Here is a 26,688-nt window from a genome sequence, read left to right on the forward strand (position 1 = left end):
AACAAAACTATAAACAAAAAATATTTTATGCATTTACATGGAATGGAGAGATAGCACAGTGGGTAGGGCATTTGCCTTGCACCCAGCCAACCCGGGTTCAATTCCTTTCTCCATCTCGGAGAGCCCAGCAAGCTACCGAGAGTATCCCGCCTGCACAGCAGAGCCTGGCAAGCTACCCGTGGCATATTCGATATGCCAAAAACAGTAACAAGTCTCACAATGGAAACGTTACTGGTGCCCACTCGAGCAAATTGATGAATAACTGGGCTACAGTGCTACAGTGCTATGTATTTTCATCTTGTTTTTCAGCTACTTATAGAAGTTCATTATAGATACATATTTGCATATATATGTGTATCACATTGTGTATATAAATATGATTATACATATACACACATATATGAAACCACCATTTAGAAACATTAATGTTGGGGTCACAGTGATAGTACAGTAGAAAGGCCCTTGCCTCACATGCAGCCATCCCAGGTCTGATTCCCCAGCATCCCAAATGGTCTCCCGAGCTGACCAGGAGTGATCCCTCAGTACAGAGCCAAGAGTGAGGCATGAACATGGCCCCAAAACTAAAAAGCATTTCCAGAAAGAAAAATAACATCTTCAAACCACGAGCCTATGTTCAAATCCTAAAAAGAAATTATGTGCTATTAAGTCATAGTATTGCATATGCTCACCTATCATGTAATACCTAATAGACAAGATAAAAACTTAAAAACAGTGACTCCAAAAAACTCAGTGACTTAAATACATTTTAGTTTTCTCCCACTCTAAGTGCCTGGTTCTCAAAATTGGCAGTGATGGTTTGTTGCAGGCATTCAATACTCCAGTGCCAACCCCACCACCACTGTCTCCTTCCCTCCACATTGTCTTCACTTTCCCAACCACCCAAGATACATTTCGAAAATACCCGGTTTCCCTACAACTTCTGAAATACATACAAAATAACAAACCAGAGAATGCTTTGCCTACACTGAAATCAGGAAAAAGGCCAGCGTCATTACCGTCCCCTAAGACTTCCTTCAGACCAAACAGAATAAGTTGAAAGACCATATGGAGTGCTCCCAGTGGACAGGGAAGTGCTTGCTAGGCAGGCTTCTGACCTTGGCTCCATCCCTGGCAGACAAATGATGCCCTGAGCACCTTTAGGAGTAAACTCTGAGCACAGAACCAGGAGCAAACCTTGAGTACCACCTGAAAAAATAGTTGGAAGGAAGGAAGGAAGGAAGGAAGGGAGCTAAGATGGCTGTGGCAATTTCTAAAACTAATAAGACAACAACAATGAAATTTGCACCATTGATTCCATCTTTTTTTCACCAAATATTTATCCATAGTTAATGATGCTGTTTGATAGCATTTGCTCCAGTACAACTTGTTTCAAAGTTAGAGTCAATCCCTCCCAAACCTGCTTTATCAACTGATTTTGTATAATATTCCAAATCCTTGGTTGCCATTTCAACGGTGTTCACAGCCTCTTTTTTCACCAGAAGTAGATTTCGTTCCATGTTTAGAAACTATTTTATTTGCTCATCCAGAAGTAATTCCTTATCCATTAATGTCTTAATATCTTACTATAAATTTGTAGCATATTGTTTGCATCTTCAGAATCTATTTCTGATTCTAGCTCTGTTGCTATTTCTGCCACATCTACACTTACTAAAATTTTAAACTCAAAAGTCTTCCAAAAGAGCTTGTAGTCAACTAGTTTCAAACTCTTATTAATGTTAATAGGCCGTCTTCCATAAATCATGAATGTTTTTAATGACATCTAGAATGGTGAGTCTTTTCCAGAAGACTTTGCGTAGATCCATCTGAAAATCACTCTCTGTGGCAGCGAGAGCCTTCGGAAATATATTTCTTAAATAGGAAAACATGAAAGCCCCAAACACTTCTTGATCCTAATCTACAAAATGGATGTTGTGTTAGCAGTCATGAAAGCAGCATTCATCTCCTTGAGCGTCTCCATCAAAGCTCCGGGGTGACAGGTACATTGTCAGCAAGCAGTGAGAAGGCACGCGGGGGAGGCGGGGGAGGGCCCAAATGGTGCTCAGGAGATCCAGAGGCCTCACCTGTCAATTCTCCATCAAGTGGGTCTGCAGTTCAATGCATCGGGCATGGTCTGGGCTCCGTGGCGCTGGGGATTCCCAGTCCCAACCCTCAGGCACTCAAGCCTCCCCAGAGCCACAACCAGCGATGCTTTCGGGATCGTGTGGTGTGAAGGATCCAAGGCATTTGCCTCCAAGGCAAGTAGCTCAACCCTTAAACACTCTCTCCAGCACCAAGCACAGCAATTTTGATTTTGAAGCGTATATTTTTTAAGCAACCGGTGCAACAGTGGGCTTGAAATGTTGAGTCAACTATATTGTAAACAGATTCGCTGTCCCCAGGCTGTGTTGTGCCATTAAGAAAGCAAAGGCAGGGGCTGGAGCGATAGCACAGCGGGTAGGGCGTTTGCCTTGCACACGGCCAACCCGGGTTCGATTCCCAGCATCCCATATGGTCCTCTGAGCACTGCCAGGGGTGATTCCTGAGTGCAGAGCCAGGAGTAACCCCTGTGCATCGCCGGGTGTGACCCAAAAAGCAAAAGAAAAAGAAAGCAAAGCCAAGGGCTGGAGCAATAGCACAGCAGGTAGGGCGTTTGCCTTGCACGCGGCCAACCCGGGTTCGATTCCCGGCATCCCATGTGGTCCTCCGAGTACCGCCAGGACTAATTCCTGAGTGCAGAGCCAGGAGTAACTCCTGTGCATCACCAGGTGTGACCCAAAAAAGAAAAAAAATAAAATAAAGCAAAGGCAGTGGAGCTTCGCCATCGTTCAAAAATTCCCCCAGAAGTTTTGGAAACATACATGACTCATGGCCCCTAACCACTTAGCCCGATATGCAGGGCTAGAAAGACAGGGCAGGGGGTGAGGTTCCTGTCTTGCAGGCAGCTGACCTGTACTCTATCCTCGGCACCACGTCCATCAAGAGTGAGCCCTGAGCACAGAGCCAGGAGTAAACCCTGAGCACCTCTGGGTGTGGCTCAACAATAACAACAGAAGAAACCTAATTTTGGAAGATTCGTTGGCAAGTATTGACTCCTCCTTTCTAACTATGACTATCTTCGATGGCGTCTTCTTTTAATAAAAGGCCGCGGCACTCGCAGGCTGTGGTTTAATGAAACTGCCTTTGTCAATGATAACTAATGGCTCTTTTGAAAAACTACAGCGTCTCCCTGAGCACTTATTACTGTTTCCCTTTGTGCTGTGATGGTCAGAGCTGACTTCTTAGACCTCAAGAATTGACCTCTGCTAACTTCATTTTTTTTTCTTTCGCCATTTCCCTACCTCTCCCAGTCTTCAAAGAATGACAGCAACTTAACACTTACCCTGCTAGAAGCACGGTTGACCCAAACCTCAAATTAAAAAAAAAAAAAAAAGTGTGTGAGGTAGCGTGAACACAATAAAATAATGAAGCATGTGTGTTGACTGACTCTCAGTGATTTCTGGTAACTGAGGAAACACATCAAAAGTACTAAAGCATCCATTGGAATAAAACAGAATTATAAGATACATTGCTAAGGAGATAATAGGAAAATGAAGTGATGATTAAAAATGTTGTATTCAGTGAAGAGAAAATAGGAATAAACAGCATAGAAACAAACCCCCAGAAAAACAAACCCCCAAACAGAAAGAAGATAAAATGGGAAAATGGTTCACGAACTATATTAACAGTCACATTAAATGAGAGTACATGAACATACCCATCTTCATATTAAATGTAAGTCCACTAATTGAAAAGTGGAAATCACTGGTTGGGTAGAAATCAGGACTGGACCTAGACTCTCTCCAGGAAACACAGCTTCACTATCAAGGCACAAATAGATTGAAAGCAAGAGAAACAAATACAAACCAAGAGTACACTGACCAACACCAAAATTAAAAAATATATATTTCCAAGTTTATTTTCATGGCCAATTAGATGAAAAACCTCAATGATATTTTTTAATGTATCTTTGGTCATTCCATCAAAATGCATAGACATACGAGGAGAGAAATCACTAGATGAATACACATGAGGAAAATGGCAGACACAGAGAGGAGGAGAGATACAGGACTTTAAAATAATCATTCAGTTCCAGGAAACCATTTGGATAATAAACTACATTCTGATAGCACAGTGGGTAGGGCGTTTGCCTTGCCCGTGGCTGACCCAGGTTCAATTCCTCCATCCCTCTCGTAGAGCCCGGCAAGCTACTGAGAGTTTCTTGCCCACACAGCAGAGCCTGGCAAGCTACTCATGGCATATTCGATATGCCAAAAACAGTAACAACAAATCTCATAATGGAGACATTACTGGTGCCCATTCGAGAAAATCGATGAACAATGGAATGACAGTGCAACAGTCATGATTTTGATTATCTCATTCTGTGTCAGTCATAGGGGACTGAAATATATTCTGACTTAGCAACATGCTTATGAATCAGCTATGAAGGTGGGGATGATTGAAGAAATTTGGGTGAAAGTATCAGGCTGATGCATCATTAAACTCATGATCATTCATTAAATGAAGGTAGGGAGTAGCTGAGCAGTCCATCCCTCATCAGGGGAATTCATGTTCTGTAAAAAACAGAATTAAAAAAAAAAGAAAAGAAAAACATTGGGGTACTAAAGGGGTGAGAGAGAGAAGAAAGGGTGAGAAGGAGGGAGGAAGGAAGGAAGGAATCTATATCTACTCAACTCTCAGTTCTCTAATTCATTGTAAATATGGGATATGGAAGAATATTATATGGGATATGGAAGAATACGATAAACAGCTAAAAGAATTCAAAGAGACAAACACCAAAGTCAAAAATTAAGGACCAACAACATCTTGCTCTTTTTAGTTAAAAGTACCAGGAGGTAGGTTCAGAGAGATAGTACAGGGCTCGAGGTCTTGCCTTAGGTTCAATCCCCAGCACTGCATATGATGCCCGTAGCATTTCCTGGGTTGACTCCTAAGCAAAGAAACAGAAGTAGACCCTAAAAGCATTGCAGTGTGGCCCAACCTCTCCTCCAAAACTATGCCAATAGATAAAAATAAGGAAATGTAATAGATTCAGAAACAATCAATAGACTTAACTAAATGTAAGACTTGGACCTAGTTTGGAGCATGATTTGAAATGTCAGCTGTAAAAAAAAAAAGACACTTTTAGGTAATGGGAAAAATAAAATATGGATTTGATCATTGATAATGTCATGGACTCATATGCTTTATCTTAATTTTATTATTTTCTTAAATTTAGTTTAATGATTGTTGCATTGTAAGTACCATATTTACAACAGTATTAACATTTATGGTTGTTAATACTGAAGCAATCTTGAAACATTTATAGCTGAAATGACCAGGCTTCCTAGGATTTCTTTTCAACATTCTCATAATACATGTGAGAGACGATCAATGAAACAAGAATGGTAAAATGTAGATTGTTGCTAAAAAGAAGACATATATATTGAATTCATTTTGCCTATTTATCTTACTATGTGACTACTTGGAAATGTGCATGCTCCAAAGTTAAAAAGAAAAAGTGGCAGTGCTTTGGGTTTTTGATATTGAAAAAAAAATTGTTTTCTGAATTCTGTTCTAGGGTACAGTGATCTTGACTTCCAACCTTAGGGTATGACTGCCCAGCTAGTTCTCCTTAAGAGGGGACAAGAACTCTGCCCCTTTGTTCTTGACTTTCTCTGCCTACATCTGGGTTGAATGAGAAAAGATCTCAGGGACTCTGTTTATCTCAGAAGTACCATTGTTCTCTTTTTTTGGCCTCAGTTCCAAACTGCACTTTACAGCACAATTAGCCCAGAATTCCTTGCTTTGAAAATTTACCTGACCCTTGCATCCAACTGAGCTTGGGTCTTTGGGATTATATACTATCAGAAGAGCCCACAAGAGCGGATAGTAATCAGCTTTTGATCCATCACTGTAGGAGCAGGTTAGAGAAGGGGATGGCACAACTGAATGAAGGAAGGATACTTTGGGGATAAAGAAAAATTCTGCTTGTTCCTGAGCTGAGTCAATGACCCAGTGTAACAGAAATGATTTGGAGGGGACTCAGGGGGAGGAGATGGAGGGAAACTGGGGACAATGGTGCTGGGAAATGTACACTGGTGGAGGGATGGGTGTTCGAACACTGTATGACTGAAATCAAATTATGAACAGCTTTGTAAAGATCTATCTCACAGTGATTCACTAATCAAATCTTTTAAAAATTGTTTTGAGAAAGTGAGGCTAAATATGGGAGCCAAATTTGCTGAGAAACCAAAAGACACTGGATAGAACTAATGCCAGGGAGATGATTCATTGTTCTAAATTTGCCAAGAAGAAGGAGAAAAATAAGGCACTAGAGATACAATGCAATAAACATGAAGTTTGGCTTTGGTGGATGAAATCTCTAGAGTAAGAAGGGTTAGAGAGAGGAGAGAAAGTAAAATGTCTTGTGTCTAGTACCAGAATAACCACAGCAGTGGGATAAAGGGTAATGTGATTATACTTTGTGAGGGTACCAGAGCTGTTCTGGACCTTTGTGAACAACAGGGAAGAGAAACAGTGAGGAGAAGGGATAACTTCCAGTTTCCAGTGGACCTTTGGATCCCATTATGTGCCCATTCATAACATAATGGATGGGAACATTAGGTCCTCTAGAAAGGAGAAGATGGTAGATGGAGAGACTCATACCATATAGAGAAGTTTCTGCCAGACGCACGCCTTTCTTCTCTCTCCCACCAGCCTGTCTTGCAAAGATTCTTCTGGAACATCTTCACTTCAGTCTATCTCCGAGGTGAAGCACCTGAAAACCATGGGGAGTTTCCATGGTACCTTTTCTTTGTTTAAATCCTCTATCCCAGGCTTACTCTCTAATTAATTCTTAAATTTATTTCTAGTCTCTAGATTGGGAGTGCATAAATTTCATGTAAATACAACAGTGATAAAGCTGCATTTTCACTGGGAAACATTACCATCATAGTCAGTGATTTTTAAATTAGTTTATTAATTGTATAACACATTTACTAGGCTTTTAAATATCCAGACTAGGCATCTTCTCAAATATTTACACTTAGTGATAATTAAGCACACATGCAATTTAAAAATAGCTTTAGCTGTTACAATAGATATCATGCCTTTATGAGTTACAGAAGAAAAAGCTATTTAAGGAGGATTAGTATTTCTTGGGAGATTTCCCTTCAGGACTCAAAACTATATTAGATTATTTGAATCCCCAATATAATATATGAATGTTTAAAAGTTTATCTGTTTCCCTCTCTCCCCAAAACGTAGCTGCTTCTTCCCCATGACATATTGGTATTACTAATCTAATTTGATAATTTTTAGTAAATTCAATAATAGCTTTCAAATGATCCACAATAAAGAGATAATATGTCAAATCTACTGTAGGTGTTAATTTTAGGGTCCTTGCATTGAGAGTGATTGTCTCATGCGCACCTGATTGGCTTGCTCTGATCGATACAACTAATGAAAGCCTAGTGAAAAACACAGTTTAGTCATCTCAAAATGTATCAAATAGTTTTTCAGGATATGAATATAAGAAAAGAACACAATTAATGCCTTAAAGCATCCGGGATCCAGTAGTTTCAATAGGAGGGAACATGAAATTATAAAGAAAAGAGTGGTTTTCTTCTGCTGCTCTGCCACTAATTTACGGCGAGTTCAAAGTCAAGTGTGTGAGCTTCCACCTTCATAATAATTTGGTGTGATTATTATTCCTTCAAGATGGTCTTGAGTTCCAATTGTTGCAGCTCAACATTGTAATCCATTCCTGGATTCATTTTAATCCTTCCCCGGATTCATTTGAATCCTTTCCCGGATTTATTTTAATCCTTACCTAGACACAAGAGAGAATTTCACTAAGAGGATTGCAAAAGCTTCCTGCTCAGGGCTGGAGTGATAGCACAGTGGGTAGGGCATTTGCCTTGCACGTGGCCGACCCGGGTTCGAATCCCAGCATCCCATGTGGTCCCTGAGCATCACCAGGGGTGGTTCCTGAGTGCACAGCCAGGAGTAATCCCCGTGCATCTCCGGGTGTGACCCAAAAAGCAAAAAAAAAAAAAAAAAGAAAAAAGAAAACAAAAGAAAAGAAAAAGCTTCCTGCTCTCTCCCTGACTTTGGCACAATTACCCGAATACACGATATTTACTCAGAGTTCCATTGAGGGAGGAATCTGGGACTTCTCAGCAGTCGTAGGAAAAGTGCCCGCAAACCTTCCTTCTTGGCTGGACGTACCTAGCATGTCAAGGCTCGTTTGAGCAACTCATCTTCTTTGCTGGCTCTAAGTTCCCAGCCGCTCTGCATCTTACCATTGAGCAGACGGCCTGCTGAAAGTTGTCACCTACCGCCACATATAGCAACAGGTTTCCGAAGGTGTTGAGGGCAGCTAACGGCCTAGAGACAATGTAAGCCTCGTGGATCTGATTCTCAGTGGAGCAGCTGATGGGGAGCAGGCGAGATTCGATCCGAACCACCCGCAAGATATGGAAAGGTAAAAAACATATATAAAACACCAGCAGGAGGAGGACCGTGAGCCTCCGGGCTTTCTGCTTCAGGCAGCTGTGAGTCTGAGGTCCTTGGGTTAGGGTGTAGAGGATCATCGCGTAGCAGAGTGTCACTATCACCAGGGGGAAGCAGAACGTGATGGTGGTCAAAACCAGATTGTACCACTTGATGGTGAGAAGGTCATTCGAGCTGGTGAGATCCAGACAGGCGGATCTATTGGTCCTGGTGGTGGACGTGATCAGGAAGTTCATGGGAATGACGGCCACCAGCGAGACAACCCACACCATCACACAGGCTACCACTGCCCACTGTGTTCTGTGAATGGAAAAGCAGGCCACGGGATGAATGATCACGAAGTAACGGAAGATGCTGAAACAGGTGAGGAAGAGGATGCTGCTGTACAGGTTGAAGTGGAAGCCAAAGCGGATGAACTTGCACATGAACTCCCCGAAGATCCAGTGCTCGCCGCCCGCGTAGTAGTGAATCAGGAAAGGGAGGCTGGTCAGATAGAGCAGATCCGTGCAGGCCAGATTCAGTAGGATGATGGTGCTGTTTTTCCAGGGCCGCATTCTAAAGACATATGTGGAAATGGCCACCGCATTCCCAGGAAAGCCCACCAGGAAGATGAGGCTATAAAGAAGGGGGAGGTAGTGACTCTTGAGTGGGATTTTTTCATCAGTGCAATTTCTAAAAGTAGCCGTGTCATTGGGGAAATCAGAGGCACTCGCCCAATCCATGAGTGGCTCATTCGTGGCTGTCTCCTTTCATCTTGCGAGCAAGCAGAGAGTATTCAGGTTGGAATGAGAATCGACTGAGAGGTAACTCTGATAAAGGAAAATGGAAAACATCAATGATAAGGTAATGAAAACAATGATCTACTCTTAACTGAAAACTGCTCTCACACCCTTCTAAATTTGCTACTTGCTCTTCCTTCTCAAAAGAGATTCTTCGGGAGAAACAACTGGATTTCCAAGAAAATGACCATGGGGCATGTTACTAAAGATAGGTAATCATAAAATAAACGCTAAGTTTCATGAGAAAGATAATGAAGGACGGGGGAGATTGGGGGAGAACTATTTGAAAACAATCTGCTTTAGGTTGCTGTTTGGCCAACTATGGGGTATCCGAGTTCATATTAACAAGAACCATGAATCACCCTCAAGGCATTTTACCAGTGTGCATCCTTAAGCTTGACAAATACTTCTTGTTGGTCTATTCTACAGAATAAGTCAGGTGTGAGGAAGATCTTGGGGCCAGCCCCTGAAAATGAATCTGAAGGCTCAGTCAGGAGTCAAACCCATGTTTGTCTGATTTAAAAGTTCTTCCCTTTCAGGAGGCTGGTGAGATAGTGCAGCAAATAGCATGCTTCCCTTGCATGCAGCCGACCCTGGTTCAATCCCATCTGCTCCCCTAAGCACTGCCAGGAAGAATTCTCCGGTGTAGACTCGGGAGTAATCCCTGAGCATTTCCCAGGTATGACCACAACACAACACAAACCAAAAAGTGATCCTCTTTTCGCCTTATCTCACTATGCTGCTTCTTAAGCAAGATTATCCTAAAAACTAATGAGGTGCAGGGAAGTTCAGGCCTTGCCGCATAAGGCTTTGAGTTGGATGCCCAGTTCCACTCCACATTGCCACGCAGACTGATGTTGTGGTCCCCAGTGCCACCACAAGTCTAGTCTGCCTGGTGAACCCTGCAACCAAGAGTGTGAGCTACACAACCAAAGATGCCTCCTTGGGTAACAAACACATGGAACCACCATCAAAGGGAAAAGAATTGGAGGTGGGGGAAAGAATTTGTTTTAAATGATAGAAAAGGAAAAATAAAGGCACGAAACTATCAAACTCAAGGAAAAATTGAAATGTCAGTTTCATGCATTGCAATGCTTTATGTACAGTAAATTTAATTTTCAAACTTCAGCTGTCCCAGCCCGCCTTAAATGTCAGCGTCACTTGTGCCTCTGGAGTGGGAGAAGCGGAAGAGCAGCTGTCTCAAGCAAGCTTACCAGCTTGGACCACAAATCCTGACCTTGGATTTCAGTTTTACCATTGAGGAGTGTCCCTAACAGTGCTGCCGTGCTCTCAGAGGCTGGGAGAGGTGGCGTGTTTTACTTCCTGCTTTGTGCTCAGGGGTGCTTTCTAAAAATTTGACAGTAAATTTCTGCAAGGAGAAAAACATGGAAATTATTTTTTTTAAAAAAAAGAATTCCTTACAATTAGTTTATTATTCCCATGTAAATAGCTGAGGGTAGCATGCAACCACTTACACCTCCGGAGTGCCCATTGTGTGTTAATTAGGCACTCTGCCAGGGCCTTGAGATGCAAAGTAAATGGCACATGCAGATGTACAAGCCACTATCTCCATCTGCTGGGGAAGATGGGCACCAGAGTCATTTTAACAAAACCTAATTCTCTCTCACAGGAGCTGTCAGTGTCCAAGATGTAAAAGAAAGAAAAAAACAAAAAGAACACTTTGGGATACATACTAACGGCTCATTAAATTGTACGTGTATCCTAATCTGTAAATCCTCTGATGCTGCTGTGATAATGCCCAATTTACAGATGAGGAAACTAAGGCACAATAAGAGAGTATTTTGGTCAAGGTCACAAGACTAGTAGATTAATCAGAATCCATACAAGGGCAGTTTGGGCTCTCTCTCTCTCTCTCTCAGCTTTTGCGTCATACCTGGTGGTGTTGAAGGTATCTCCAGGCTCTGTACTTAGGAATTACTCCTGGTGGTGTTCAAAGGACCATATGGAGTGCCAGGGATTGAACCCATGTTGGCTACATGCAAGGCAAGAACCCTACCTACTATACAATCTTTCTGGCCCTCCATGCTGCCTTTCTTCCACCTGAGTAGGCAAGAAGGAAGCAAGTAGTTGCAGCTCAAAAGATGAGCTTAATCTCCACCCAGAAGAGCTCAAAGACTTGCCATCTGCGATCAGGGCTGGAGAGGGGCATTATTAGACCGATGGCTTTGTGTGGAGAAAGGATTAAACGAGTACAAACGCATAAACAGTTTTGAAGAATGCCAGGTAAGTGCTACACCTGTGTCCTCTGCCGTGGCCACTAGGCCCTGCAGCTAAAGCTTCTCACAGCCCCGAGCAGACGCATTTCCAGACCCGTCCAACTCCATCCACCCAGAATCAGCAACATTCACTCCGTTGGTTGGGCCGCAAGCACGCTCATCTCTCGGGATGCAGACTGGAATGAGCATAATTTGTATATGAGCGTAAGCATTTTATTTGGTATGAGCGTAAGCATTTCTTTCTTTTATTTGGTACAACTGGGAGAATGAATAGGCCTCAGATGTAAGATTTGCCACAGGGCAGTAGAAGAAGTCAGAATGTTCTGGAAAAGTGGGAACCACGCACTATGGCTCAAAACTAGAGGCATCTCTCCTTGTAGCCTAATTGGTGCTCGTGGAAACGTGGGGCCATGCAGGCTGTGCTCAGCAGGACAGAACTTTGCAGCCACATGACCACTGTGGATGGCATCTCTGTGCTGTACACAAGAGGCAGGCAGTTCTCGGGATGCCTGAGGAAGTCGGGAGGACACTAGCTTTGCTGCTTCTGGTGCAAAGACCTAAAGACTGATTCAGTAACGTCTAACGCTTTCTCCAGATAATTCCTCACTCTTGGAATGTGGCTTCGCGCAGACAGAAGAGTGAGGGCAAGGCAAGGCAGTTCACTCTTTCTGCCTGTTACCAAGGCTTTGAAAGCAGAATCATAAAGTCATCTTGGAGCCCCGGGGCCACCCAGAAGGTGCTTAGTAAACATTTGCTGGTTGCATGAAAGAGCAATAAGGAATATTAGCAGACTGAATGTGGGGGAGAATGAGTAAAACCCGCAACAACTGTTTTTTTTATTTTTTAATGTTTGTTCCTTGAGTGTCTTTATGATTTTTTTGGGGGGGGACACACCTGGCGATGCACAGGGGTTACTCCTGGCTCTGCACTCAGGAATTCTCCTGGCGGTGCTCAGGGGACCATATGGGATGCTGAGAATTGAACCCGGGTTGGCCGAGTGCAAGGCAAATGCCCTACCTGCTGTGCTATTGCTCCAGCCCCCTTGAGTGTTTTTAAAGTCAAGAGAATTGCAATGATCCTGGCAATTGTCATCATTGATAAATTTCTGTCACCGCAAAGCCATCCCCTGTCATGTGATGGGATCATTGTAAACATTAATTATACCAGGAAAGGTTGTAGGTAGAAACAGCCGCTTTACGATTTGGGATAAACAGTTTCACTCAGACTTTAAGGAAACAGGGTGATTGGAAAGAAGGGAGTAGGAGGTGATGAAGAAATTTAACTCTTCATTCACAGATTTCATCCACAGGATGGGCGGGGTTTCCAAAGATCTGTGTAGCATGAAAAATGGCAGCGAGTATCCCTCTGTGGCTCGGGGCTGAGAGTGAAAGAGAATGAAATTACCCCTTTCCTCCAGCTACCCAGAGTCCTGGCTTCTTTGTTGCTCCTACCCTGACCCCACATTCAAAAGAACACTGTATAGCACAGGGACATTAGAGAATCATGCGGTGCCTTCCCAAGCAAGGGAGGATACAGACCACCTAGTACTAGTTCCTCTTTAGAAACTCATAGTCACAGTCACCATAAGCTTCCACGTGACCCAGTAGACACTTGAGCTACACAGGAAGCCATGTCAATTAAGGCAAACACCAAAGATGCACCATTGCGTACAACAAGCAAGCCAGCCACAAAAATATTTTTCACTTGCCCCACCCGCCTCTGAAACTGGGAAGAGCTTATGATCATCTGAGATCAGCTGTAAGTAGCCGAGTCTGGGGGACACACATTTTGAGAACCACACTCCTAACTCTATGAACCTAATAGTTCCAAGATCCCAAGATGCTGTGGCCACAGAAAGGAGGACCCAAAATCCCATTTATTCAAAGGGTACAATGGACTACTTTGCACCCTTACACTCTTCTTGTCCATTTGGTGAGAAGAAAACAGAATGAAAATGGAAAGAAGAGCTTTTTTTTCATTTTGTATTAAATCTTTACCCAATTACCCCACTCCCTCCCCGGGGGCTGCCTCTCCTCCCTGCTCTCCGGGGTCTTCCTGCTACTGCTCTAGTGCAAGGTCAACACCCCAACACCCGTCTCTCACCCTTTCTCCAAGCTCTCAGTAGACCAAGAAGGTATGACCTTGAATTATGTACCTCCCCTTGACTCCTGTGATTGTGGACCAAGAAGAAACTCCATGGATTGTTCATTCACAAATATGCACCACATTTTTCCTTATTTATTTATAAATCCATGACTCCCCAGTCATGCAGCACAGGTGCTTTCTTCCTGCAGACACGTCTGTGTGGTGGGGGAGAGTTTGTTCCCTTCACCACACCTCAAAGGAATGCCTCCTCACCCCAAGCAACTCAGTTAAGATTTGTTAGAATTGGCCAGGTGGGCAGGACCCCAAAATGATTTTTAGCTCTTTGGGGAACCAGCAACAAAAGCTATGTCATCTCAGAAACAAGATACCTGTGGGTACAAAACCATTTTAACATACATCTTACATGCTTTTCATATGCATTCCAGAAGCTTTAGAGACCATCTAAATGAAACCACCAAGTTTATAACATTGAAACCAAACCAAAACAGACAGAAGACAAAAACAAAAACCACTACCCTCCCCCTACACACAAAAAAGAGACCAATGAGAGAGGAAATTTTGTGGATTTTCTTGGGGCTGGAGCAATAGCACAGCAGTAGGGCATTCAACTTGCACGCCACTGACCCAGGTTTGATTTCTCCGTCCCTCTCAGAGAGCCCAGCAAGCTACCGAGAGTATCTCCCTGGCACCGCAGAGCCTAGCAAGCTCCCCGTGGCGTATTCTATATGCCTAAAACAGTAACAACAAGTCTCACAATGGAGACGTTACTGGTGCCCGCTTGAGCAAATCCATGAGCAACAGGATGACAGTGACAGTGACAGTTCTTGGGTCCAGGAGTGGGAAGGGTGAAAGGTGATAGAAAGAGGCATCAGGAGATTTGCCTACAAAGACCCCCTCCTCCAAACTCCTTCCTGAGTCCCCGGGTCTGGTCTTGAAGAGTGTAAGCTTCTTCCTGCCTCCAAATCTCTGGCCATTCTAGGATTCTCTTTCCCCTCAAGACCCCCAGTCTCCGTCCTGCTGCCCTAAGAGAGTCCAGGTTGGTTCACCCTTCTGTTTTTCCGTAGGCGTCCTAGGGGTGTTACTCCCCTAGACTCCGGGTGCCCGCAAGAACACTGCAGCTCAACTCACCCCCTCACCCTGGTCCCTCCTGCTCACCTGGTCACCACCACAGGGAACAGGTCGCCTCTGCCACGGGTGGCTGGACAAAGGGAGCCCAGCTCACACCGCCCTGTCCGGCCCCGCCCTCCCCAGCCAGCCCCTGCGCGTTCTGTCCCCGCCCTGGCAAGCAGGGGGAGAGTGCCCGCTTTCGAGGAAACGCGGGCGAGGCAGCCACTTCCAGGCAGCCACTTGCAGTCCGGGGATACCTGGACTGGCGCTTCTCCCATCAGGACTCCCTAAAAGGAGTGTTCACGGGGGGAGGGTGGGGGCAGCAGCGCCTGGACTTTGCCCCAGGAGGGTTGGCATCAAGGTCTGACTCCTAGAACCCTTCCTGCCTGGCCAGAGTTCTGGGCTTTTATTGAGCGTATCAGCAGCAGGAATCCAGCCCTGTACATCAAGGGGGCCTCCACGAAAACGTCTTTTCACTGGATCCTATTATACGCTGCCCTGCCGGAGCATGTCAGAAGGGGCCGTTAACACTAATCCCTTCCCACGGTGACAATGACAGTTGGAAATGATCACTCGGAACAAGAACTGAGTGCTGAAAGGAGGTAAAGGGACACCTATGATAAACCTTCAGCACGTGTACTGCAAACCAAAATGCCCAGAAGGAAAGAAAGAGGGGGTGAGGGGAGCCGAGGAGGAGGAGGAGGAGGAGGAGGAGAAGAAAGAGAAAGGGCCCCTCATCACTTCTGCTGGGAATGTCAGACCCCATGGAAAACAGTATGGAAACTTCTTCAGTAATTAAAGATAGGATGCCCACGTTACCTAGAAATTTTACTCCTTGGCCTCTATCTCCCCCCAAAACAAAGATATTATGGAAACATAGATGTACCCTATTTTATTGCAGTGCTTTTACCTGCAATCAAAGCCAAGGACTGGAAGTGACCCACATACCCCACAACAGACGAGTGCATAAGCGCCAGTGGTCTATACTCGGTGCAGTATGAGTACGCTGCAAGGGTGAGAGTTTGCCTTCACTCCCACTCCGATGGAAGTGCAGGGTGCAGGGTGATGAGTGAAACGTGTCAGAAGATGGTCGAATGTGTAATTCTATGTAGGAACTTGACTCAATGTAGGAGCACGGGGTCTGGGATTGAGGGACCGTGGAGGAGGGATACTGCACGCTGGCAGTGGTGCAACCGCAGTAACATCATCTGCTTCAAACATTGTTGTTTAGACTGAAGAGATAGTACAGGGGTGAGGGAATTTGCCATGCATGGCACACACCTGAGTTGCATCCCTGACGCCACATATGGTCCCCCAAGTTCTGCCAGGCATAATCCCTCAGCACTCAGCAAGGAGCAAGCCCTGAGCACAGCCAAGTGTGTCCCCCAAACCCAAAACAACCAAGAACGAAAAGCAGCACACTAATAATCGGGCTAAGGGGCAGTACAGAGATTCTAGAGTGTGTCACCTAGGAGCCATCCCTGGCACCATGTGTGGTCCCCAGCACCGCCATGGGGTCAGTCCTGAGGTCTGAAACTTAGCTACATCATTCGAAATCTTGGGGATGAGGGAGAAACTCCAAACAATACTGGTGAGTTTTTTTGTTGAAATATGGAATGTAATCAAAGTAAAGTGAAAGTAAAGTGAAATTTACGAGTTACACAGGTGGGGTGGGGGGCTGGGGAGGTGGGGGGGAGGGAGAGAGGTACACTGTGATTCTTGGTGGTGGAATATATGTACTGGTGAAGGGATGGGTGTTCGAGCATTGTGTGACTGAGACTTAAACCTGAAAGCTTTGTAACGTTCCACATGGTGATTCAATAAAAGAATAAATTAATAAAAAAAATAATAATAATAAATAAATTTTTTTAAATGTTGGGGGTGTGGGTAGTCACTCTCTGAAGCTCCTTCCGGTATGGAAGAGGATTTCCTGTGTTACCTGAGGATGAAGGGAGGTGGGAGACACTCTGCACCAGAGGGGCACAGAGTGCTCCGTCTGCACTTCCATGTGGGCAGGTATTTGGGGGCTGGCCCGTGCTCTGGGGGGCAGGAGCAGAACTGTGAAACCAGGCTCCGCAGAGTCAGGCTGCTCTCAGCTGCCGGGGGGGGCAACGCAGCTAAAGCTACTGAATGCACCTGCAGTTTGCGGGCTGGTTGCAGCAGATGCCATGCACAGAGGGAGGCATCCGGCTACTCTCTTGAAACTACAGTATTACAGCGCAGTAACAAATGAATACTTTAAAGGCTGGGGGAGAAATAAAATAATAATAATAATAATAATAACAACAATGTGGCCTTTTAAAAATGCTTATTATTTGAGTCCCTGCCTCTCCAGGGTGTAGGATAACATTGCCATAGGCAGCTTAGGTTTATTTGGGTTACTCCTATTGAAGAGGAGGGCAAGTTAAGAGTCAAGAACTGAAGGGCAGGTTAAGGGTTAACCGCTGAAGTTGCCCTTTGTAACTACTTGACTGCTTTGAAAGATGTCTTCAGGACCTTCCGCTGGGCAGGACTCTGTCACCAAATGGGCCAACAAACTGCCCCAGGAACTGTAAACAAACATTTGCTCGGAATGGTCAACAAATGTTGAAATTAGCATATTAAGTGAAATAGGTGTGGTTTTCCCTTTTGTATGGTTTTCCTATGGTTTCCTATGGTTTTCCTATTGATCCAATACCTGTGATTTTCTTTGATATGTATGATTCTCCTTTGATTCAATACATGTAATTTTCCCCCAATATATCCCCTTTGATATATAGATGTGATTCCCATTGATATGTGAGATTTTCATTTGTCAACAAATGTTTAGATATGCAAATTAAGTGACCTATGTGATTCCCTTTGATATGTGAGATTTTCATTTCTCCCCCAAAAGGGTATAAATACAGCCTGCTTTTTGGAGGTCGGGGCCTTCAGTTATGCCACGCTATTGAGGCACAATTGAAGGTCCCAATATAGCTATATTGGCTTAAATAAACCCCATGCATTTGCAGAAAGAGTTGTCTTGGTTTTGTTCTTTTGTCTCTCCGAGCCTCCCCCGGGCAGAGATCTGCCGACCCTAACACCATCACAGTGCTCCTATTCCTCTGTGTTTATTTGTAACTTCTTTCTTCGTGCTCTGTTAACTTGTAAATATTGTTTTTCTCTTCTCCTTAAGTCCTTTGCATAGTTAATTCAGAATAATGTCCTTTTTGTATGGGCACAAGAAGATAGTTAATGCAATGTTTTTGTAACATGAGAGTAAATCGATTGCAAATGATATTTTCCTCCTAGGCATGTGTTCTCTCGACTTAAGCCTCAGTTGCCCTAACTTCCTAGCATTCCCAAAAGCAAGATCCCAACAAGGCTCTGGATGGACCCAGGGCAAGCAGTGAGCTATGTGCTACCCTGGCACCGAGATGGGCCTGGCCAAAGTGCCATAATGCTTAACTATAAGTTAAGAGCTTGGTCATGGACAAATGCTGTCATGATCCAAAAAGTAATAACTAGATTCAAACCCCGATAGGGTTAGGAAAGCTTAATCTGGCCTGAGCACTGTAGTCTGAGTCTGTGGCGAGTTGTTCCCAAGAGAGCTGCCCTACAAGCCTCAATATATCTCTTATTGTGTCCATACAAAAATAACTAATATTAAGAAATAGAATTAAGATGTTAATTAAGATTTTAGTTAAGACTGAGGAAAGGAGAAAAACACCTTAAGGGGTATTTTGCCTGTGAGCAAAGGAAGAGCTTTCTTATGTTGATTTTGCTATGGAAGGGGTGTAGCCTCCCTCTACCCCCTGTGCTGGGAGTCCAGAGGTGAGAGAGTAGGAGTTGTTGAGAGAGAGAGCTCTGAGAGACTAGTGAGGAGGGGCAGAGGGAGAAGAATATGGAAGAAGAATACAGGAGCAGGCACGTGGAGAGAGAGAGCAGGGAGCACGATGGAGCCCGAGAGATGAGTGGGAGAGATGGGAGGAGATGGGAGTGAGGGGCAGTGTGAAGCTAGGATGGGGGCTCAGAGAGACTGGAACAGGGGACAGTGGAATAAACAGCAACTGATCAACCAGCCGGCTTGGCCGTCGTCTCCTCCTCTGTCTGTCCCATGGCACGGGCAGCCCTGGCTGGGCAAGTGGCCCGAGACCACCCCCAATCTGGGCAGCAAGGGGGAGAGTCATCGGGCCCTTCCCTGGCCACCCAGAGTTTATGCACCAGGGGAAGAAAAATTGCACTAGGATGAAATTCATTCTCCAGCTTTACCATTTTTAAAGTTTTTTAGCAGACTTACGTTTTTTAATTTAAATCTTTAAATCATAGTTTAGGTAATATGATATAATAGTGTTCAGTTTTATACTGATGTACCAGAGCTATAGTCATAGGACAGCCAGTAGGGCACTTGTCTGACACACAGCCAGCCAGGGTTTGATCACCAGCGCCCCCTATGGTCCCCTGATCCCTGTGAGGAGTCATCCTTGAGCACAGAGCCAGGAGTCAGCCAGGTGGGGCCCACTCCCAAAAAAGCATATTAAATCATATCAATACACAAAGCTTACTGCAAACACTTCCGCCCCCCGCCACACACACACACACACACACACACACACACACACACACACACTGACAAGGGTCATTACCCATAACCTTTCATCACTGTCCCTATGTCACTCAACTTTACCATTTTCCTTGGGGCCAAACCTGGGTGTTCTGGAGGAGGTGAGGAGGTGACTGAGACAGAGCCCAGGGGCTCACCCAGGTGAAGCACCCACTCTATCGGTTAGGCCCATTTCCCAGCCCTGTTTCCAGTTTTACTAATGACTCCCTCAAGTCATCGTTTGTAGGCCCTTGAATCTATTTTGTTCCAACCATCCACATATTTTCCAATATACTTGCTCTTAGATAATCCTGACTGCGGCTAGTACTGCAAGGATAAAGTGGACCATGACAGTGTCTGCTCCCAGGAGCTCATGGCTTTTCAGCAAAAATAAGCAACCAATTTTTGAAATGATTTGGGGTCTGACAATGGTAACTAAGGGGACTATTGGGATAAATCTAATTGTGGAGAAAAAAACATTGGAGGGGGGGAAACAGTGAAATAAAAGTCATTTATTTCATGGTGAGCAAGATTTTCTGATTCGAAGCAAATGGCTTAAAGCAATCACTGGAAAGGAAGTATTGGGGTCAGGGTGATAACCCAAAGGGACGGAGCACATCCTTTGAACACTAGAGGCCCAGGTTTGGTAGCTGGCACCCTACGGTCCCTCCAAACCCTGCTATATATAAAGAAGCAAGAACCCCAATGTATTAGGTCCAAGAATTTTAGACATGGGAGGGATCTTTAAATACATCCAATTTTAGAAGTCAAAAATGATATATTATTAGGTTTGTCCCCAAAAGAGCTAAAAGATAAAAATAGCTAAAATGATAGAGCACAAGGCTAGCTGATCCTGTCCCATCCACACCCCACCACTGTGACTCTGATAACCCCCAAGGGCCCTGGGGTAAGACCTTATAAAGATTATTTTAATGAAATTACTGTGCGACACAGAAATTTCACTGCTGTATATGTATCCAAATGAATCAAATCAGATTCAAGGAAGTATCCCATTTTTAAATAAAAGAGTTTTATGGAGGCAGGATACTAAATCCAAGGAGAGTTTGGAATTTTCCAAAGAGAGAAGGAAGGAAGGCCAAATGTGAAGGAAATCCATGCCCCAAAGATGACCACTGACAACCCCAGCATGCAGTGTTGTTAAAGGATATCATCACAAACCCAAAACTGGGATGCAGGCAACCCCATAGCGTAGTGGAGAGTCTCAAAGTTACTTCTACATCCACATTCAGAGCAGCGTTTTTCACAATAGTCAGAAGGTAGAAATCACCCCAAATGTTCAAAGTGCAGGGAAGATAAATAATGTGTGGGAAGAACATGCAATTCTGATTCTCCTTGAGGAAAGAGGGAAACTCACCACATGTAAATACGATGAAACTGGGGGATATTATGTTAATGAAATAAACGAATCACAAAGGAACTAACACTGTGTGGTTCTGCTGATCCGAGATACTGAGAGCCATCCAGTCCCTAAAGTCCCTTAGTGGAAAGTCTGGAAGTGGACAGGGATTGGGTTGGAGTTTCAACGTTGCAAGATGCAAGGAGATGGTGGATCTCATCATGGTGGTGATGTCACATAACACTGTGGATATACTTGATGCCTCTGAACCGTACACTCAGAAATGATGGAGGGACCAAAGCCATAATACAGTGGGGAGGGTGCTTGCCTTGTACACAGTCAAGCTGGGTTTGATCCCCAGCATCCCATATGGTCCCCTGAGTACCAAGAATGATTCCTCAGTGCAGACCCAGGAGTAACCCCTGAGCATTGCCAGGTGTGACCCAAAAAGCAAAAAATAAATAAATAAAATAAAAATAAATGACGTATACAGGAACTTTTTATGTTATGTGTATAGTTAGGCACAATTTTTTAAAATGTGTTTAAAAACCTAGTGCTATGATCTCATTTACTTTATAAAGAAGGACATCTCAGTTAGAAAGGTCCAGGGGACAAGCCTATGGTCAAGGGAGGTCCAGGTCAGGGAGAACTTTGCACAATCTTTGTCTTAACTCTCTGTCTTACTACTTACTAGGTGTTGGAGGTGGGGGATTGGGAGGGGTAAGGGTGTCTCTGTTTTATCAGAAAAGAAAAACATCTAGATTCCAGTACTCTAAACAGATCGTATCAACAAGATGATTACGATGAGGTTTTACCATTTACCTATAAATATTGCTTCTGACTATAATTCAAAACCCCTGCCTATAAAGTGGGGAGAAAAGTAAAATAAAACAAAAACACTTGGCAGTATAGATCCCAAGCATTCCCTCTCTGAAGAGAATGATAAAATGTGTGCATCCAATTTGCATTAGAAAACGATGTCACTACTTTAGACTCTTTTAAGCGTCCCAACATTGGAGAACTTGGGAGTTGTTGCTTAACAACTCCTGAGTCAAAGACTTAGCTAAAGGTAAAATTCTACTTCAATATAAAATTGGTTTCTTGCCCAGATTCAGAAATGCACTTTCGTTTTTAACATGAGCAGTCGCCCAGTAGACTTGGGTCCCAGGCTGCAAATTCACAGCTAGTTGAGCAACATAGGTGCCGCCTGCAATGCATGCAATTGCTCCTCTGGAACCGAGGATAGGCTTAGCTCTGTAATAATCCCGGGACTCAAACCCTCTCTAATTAGGAAGTACTGACATTTCAAAGACCCCTGCTTCCGCAGGTCCCGAGAAACCGCACCGGAGGCAAATGTAGGTAGCATTCTCCAGAGAGCTATTAATTACTGAGTTCAGGTAGGGGAGGAGGTAATTTAGAGGAGAAACTATACTGAGATCTTAATCACAATCTACTGAGAAAGGAACAAATTGCTGGTGACAATGTGGACCATTTTAGTTATTCCCAAAATGTCAAATGATCCTGTTTCTAGTTCTGGCATTTTGCTGATAGCTGACCTTCATACTCTTGACTATCGGTATTCACAAGGTCTGAATTTTCTAAAAATTTGCTATTGCTCCGACTTGGATGGCATTGCAAGGTGTCATAGTAAGTAAAGCGAGTCAGAAAGTAGGAGATCAATACCAGATATCACTCATATGCGGAATAGGAATAGACCAGTAAAGGTATTAGAAAATCCTCAGTGGAAACAAATCCTGAGGCAAGTCAACAGAACTGGGATGGAGGTGGGGAGAGAGAAGGAACCTTGGGATAATGGTGGAAGGATCTTGAAGCACTGGTGGAGGAATTGCATCATAATGCTTCGACTATAAAATACTATTTCTTCACAACTATTGTAAACTCTGATACACAATTGTTTTTTAAATGGAAAAATCCACAAAGAATTTATTTCTTTTGTTTGTTTGACTTTTGGGCCTCACCCAGTGATGCTCAGGAATTATTCTCTTTTTTTGCTCTTTGTGTCACACCTGGCTATACAAAGGGGTCACTCCTGGCTCTGCACTCAGGAATTACCCTTGGCGGTGCTCAGGGGACCATATGGGATGCTGGGAATCGAACCCCGGTCAGCCGCATGTAAGGCAAATGCCCTACCCGCTGTGATATCACTCCAGCCCCTCAGGGATTATTTTTAACTGTCCTCTGGGATCACTCCTGGCAGAGCGTGGAGGACCATTTACGGTACTGGGAATTGAACCCCAGTCAGCCACGTACAAGATAAGGGTGTTACTTCGGCCCAGATTGAAATAAGAATTCAAAAGCAAGGTGGAGAAATCTGAAGAAAAAAAGAATAGAAAAAAAAAAAGGTGAAGTAAAATAAGTCTAATTGACCTTATTTCCTAGGATCTAGGGAAGTCTTATCTGCATCTGGGAAGCTTGAAAAGAATGCAAATTCCTGAGGTCCAAAATCCTCGTGGAGGTATTTGGGGAGTAAGGTCCCCAAAATGCATGTTTAGCCCAGATGATTCTCTAAAGTCAGAGCACTTTCTGAGTCAAGGAACATTTCAGTGGAAATAATCGTATTGAATGAAGGGCAGGTCACAGAGCAGGTGAGGTAAGGAGAAAGTTTGTCAAGAGGAGAAAGTGTGGAAGGGAGTCACTGACAGCCAGGACAGAAAAGGAAGAACTCTAATGTGGAAACGAAGCAAGCCTGAGAAATTTGGGCACCGGAAAGAGCACGGAGACTCAGCACCGGCTGGAAGCCGGGACATCAGCCCCCAACCAGGACTTGAGAATGAACGAGAATGAACGTCTGAGCTGAGCTGCAGCCAGTTCTCCTACGAGGTGACTTCCTGAAGGACACCAGAAAACAGAGGCAGATGGACCATTGCCGGGAAAAATGTCAGCAAAATGTTACATATTCAAAACAAAAGCAGCACACGTGAAAAAAGGACCTCCAGTATTATTTGACTAAGCAACATGGGTGGGTTTTTTTAAAGAGTTTCAAAGAATTTTAATTTTTTTGAAGAGGTTTAAAAAAATTTAAACTTTTAAGTCAATTACTACAAAAAAAAAATTTTTTTTTGAGATTTAGAATTGAAAGTAGAGTTCCAATAGGAGCATGAAGCTCGCTTTTCCTAGATTTCTTTTTTAAAAGCTCTTTCAGAAGAATAGTGGGGTTGGGTAGGTTCTAAAAAATTAAATGAGGTATGTTATGCAGAGGCTAAATCTCTCTCTCTGGTCTAGAAGCAAGTGGCCATGAATTATGAATCCTTCAGCCCACAAGAAAGCTGCAAGAAAACTCTTGCCAACAGCTCAAGGAAACTAGAAATCTAGTCCTTTCTTATTGTCTGAGCGTCTACTGAGAACCCATACATGCCCTGAGCAGAGATGGACCAGATAACCCTTGTCTCTTCTCCAAAGCAGACACTGTCGGATGATAAATGTGTGTTGTTTAATGCCACTCGGAGAATAGGAATTTGGTATGCAGCAATAGATGACTGATAGTGGTGAGGAGATATATCTCTAACAGAGGAAGTGGGGAGGCACTTAGAAGTGTTTGTTCAGGAAGCATATTTAAAACCATCTCCAATGTGTATGGCATCTTATTACCCACTGTCCTTTGTTCAGTCACTGGTGTGATATTCAGTACAAATATTTCATCAGTGAGTTTCTAATATGTGAAAATGCATGTAAGTAAATCACTTGAAAGAGACACCAAGTTTGTTGTTGCCTTAAAAGATTCAAAAGTTCATATATTTAGGGGCCGGAGCGATAATACACCATGTAGGTCATTTGCCTTGCAAGCAGCTGACCCAGGTTCAATCCCTGGCATCTAATATGGTCCCCTAAGCACCACCAGGAATAATTCTTGAGTGGAGAGCCAGAAATAACCCCTGAAAATTGCTAGGTATGGCCCAAAAACAAACAAAACAAAGTTCATATATTTATTTTTATACCAAGATATTTTTATGATATATATATATTTATATATCATACATATCTGTAGTGCTATCATCCCATTGTTCATCAATTTACTTGAGTGGGCACCAGTAATGTCTCATTGTGAGATTTGATACTGTTTTCGGCATATCAAATACTCCATGGGTAGCTTGCCATGCTCTGCCTTGCAAGTGGGATACTCTCTGTAGTTTGCCGGGCTCTCTGAGAGGGATGGAGAAATCGAACCTGGATCAGCTGTGTGCAAGGCAAATGCTCTACCTGCTGTGCTATTGCTCTAGTCCATTATATTTATATATATGATGATATATACATGTAATTTGTATATATAATATACATGTAATATTTATATTATATTATATATTATACATATATATTATATACATATACAATATGCATGTACATGTAATACATATATAAAAATTATATATGTAATTTGCTTTGGTTTCCATCTTCTGGTGTTTAATATTGTGATTTTATCTAAGATTTTATTTTCCTGTCTTCTTCTTTAAACACTAAAAACTACATGATGAAAGCAGTATAATGTGGTTCCATTTTTTTGCCATAGGGCTGGGTATCAGGATCACACCTTGGTCTCAGGGCTTACCCCTTGCTCTGAGCTCAGTGGTGACTCCTGGCGGTGCATGGTGATGCATGGCGGTGCATGGTGAGGATCAAACCAGAGCTCATGGCTTGTAGCAAGGACTTCCTTCCTGTACTGTCTCCAGCCCCCATGTGATTTTGTGAGGTGGTTTCTTGTTCTGTGGAAGACAGGGAGATTCAGGGGCCAATGGCAAGTCTCTCATCAACATGTCATGCAACATTTTCTTTGTTGTTTTCCTCTATCTCAGAAGGAATCACCCTCAGCTCCTGTGCACGGGGAGACCCTCCCCAGAACAGCCACTTCTCTCCTTTGCTGAGGTCTCCATAGTGTCACTTGCGGTTTTTGTGAATCTCCGTGGTATTCCTAAGACCCAGCACAGGGTGGTCACATTTGAAGCAAATGAAAGAAAATTGTTCCAGCATGGCTCTGAATTTCTGTCTCCCCACTCCCTGTTCTATTCACTGGGCAAGCAGCACATTAATCATCCTTCGATTCGGACGGACGTTCACAGATTCAGATTCTACGGTGCTGAAGTAATGACTGTCTGCATTTTCTACCCCAGTTGATGCGAGTTGCATTCACTTCATAGAACATTAAAAAGAATCACCACTGAAGATATCTCTCCTTTTCTATCCCTGCTAGGATTTTTTCCTCAAATGTCATTAAACCTCCACGAGCTGTTGAAATTTGTTAATCTAACCTACTCCTGTCTTCATCACTTTTATTTTCAGCTCGCGCACGGAGTGATATCATCTTATTTTCTTTGTCATGCTTCTGTGTTGGAATCCAAGTGCCCTAGAAACACGTAACCGGCTCTGTAATTTCTTTATTACGGCATTTTCAATTTCTTCCTTTTGACCTTTTGGTATTACTTTCGGGATTAATTTTTCTCCAGGGCTCTGTTGACACAACAGAACCACTGGACTAACCTATTAACCTTTGAAAAATCAAAGTTGAAATCTGATTTGAGTAAGAAACCCAAAATAGTTTTCGGCTCACTGGGGCTTTATGAACAATAAGCCAGACAAGTCCATCTCCATGATGGACAGACTGTGCGTGGGCGGGGGTGGGTGTGAATGGGGAGATTGAAATGAATCATGATGCTAAAGCATCGCGCTTCATCTTGAACTGGCTTGTCTTAGGACTAGCCGGTAGGAAAACTAATGACACCGTCATTTAATTATAGCAGCTATTTCTTCCTCTCTTCAACATTTCATAGACAGACCTCAGGAGTTTGCTCTTTCTGGCTCTGTGCATTGATGTATGATGGTTAGTTAATATAGTTAAGCCATTTCTTGTTCTTCCTTACCTAATTATATTATCAGGTTGGTATTTAATTAAATTAAAGATTTTTTCATTCCCCCTTAACTGTAAAATAAAAATTAGTTATTTTTTAGTCTTACTTTAATCCCGGGCTGGAGCGA

At 43.5% G+C, this 26,688-nt stretch overlaps 1 protein-coding gene across 1 annotated transcript in view; it reads right to left on the reverse strand.

The window, feature by feature from the left end:
- Positions 1-8,276: 8,276 nt before the first annotated feature.
- The window catches only part of OXGR1 (oxoglutarate receptor 1), a 32,866-nt gene continuing 14,454 nt past the window's right edge, over positions 8,277-26,688 (reverse strand). The window contains exon 3 of the mRNA XM_055127707.1: positions 8,277-9,299. Within this exon, the coding sequence (XP_054983682.1) occupies positions 8,277-9,299 (1,023 nt within the window). The remainder of the gene's footprint in view (positions 9,300-26,688) is intronic.

The sequence above is a fragment of the Sorex araneus genome, chromosome 1 (genome assembly GCF_027595985.1).
Source record: "Sorex araneus isolate mSorAra2 chromosome 1, mSorAra2.pri, whole genome shotgun sequence".
Lineage (NCBI taxonomy): Eukaryota > Metazoa > Chordata > Mammalia > Eulipotyphla > Soricidae > Sorex > Sorex araneus.